The 546-nt window shown below is 42.3% G+C and overlaps 1 protein-coding gene across 2 annotated transcripts in view; it reads right to left on the reverse strand.

Moving 5' to 3' along the window:
• LOC116400569 (nebulette-like) overlaps nucleotides 1-546 on the reverse strand; it is a 14,469-nt gene that overhangs the window by 6,850 nt on the left and 7,073 nt on the right. For both annotated transcript variants that reach the window (XM_031878476.1, XM_031878475.1), the window contains exon 7: nucleotides 258-368. In XM_031878476.1, coding sequence (XP_031734336.1) covers nucleotides 258-368 — 111 coding nt within the window. The remainder of the gene's footprint in view (nucleotides 1-257; nucleotides 369-546) is intronic.

Raw genomic sequence — 546 nt, forward strand, 5'->3', positions numbered from 1 at the left:
AGGTACATGTAGTACTTTATACTGTACTACACCTCAGAGGTACATGTTGTACTTTATACTGTACTACACCTCAGAAGTAGATGTTGTACTTTATATTGTACTTTTTACTCCTTTACAATCTGTCTGCTTGATGTATTGAATTGATTTGCAGTGAGATGCAGTATTGTATAAACTAGCCTGTGTGTTGATGCTCAGACTGGAATGAACTGATGAAATATGTTGAAACAGAGTGAAACGGTGAACTTGTGTTTCAGTACCTCGCTCTGAAACTCGTGGACGGCTTTGGCTCGCTGCATCTCGGTGGTTTCAGGAAGCTGAGAGTACAAACTGCTGCTCATCTCCTTCTTTCCTTCCTCCTTGTACTTGTTCTAAAAGGAGACAAGTGAGAGTTCTAGCATTTATCCATCCATTCATTCATCATCCACCCATCATCCGTCCGTCCATCCATCCCTCCATTCATTCATCATCCATCCACCCATCCCTCCATTCATTCATTCATCATCCATCTATCCATCCATCCATCCACCCATCATCCATCCATCCCTC

The sequence above is a fragment of the Anarrhichthys ocellatus genome, unplaced genomic scaffold, assembly GCF_004355925.1.
Source record: "Anarrhichthys ocellatus isolate YVR2014 unplaced genomic scaffold, GSC_Weel_1.0 scaffold182, whole genome shotgun sequence".
In the NCBI taxonomy this organism is placed as follows: Eukaryota; Metazoa; Chordata; class Actinopteri; order Perciformes; family Anarhichadidae; genus Anarrhichthys; species Anarrhichthys ocellatus.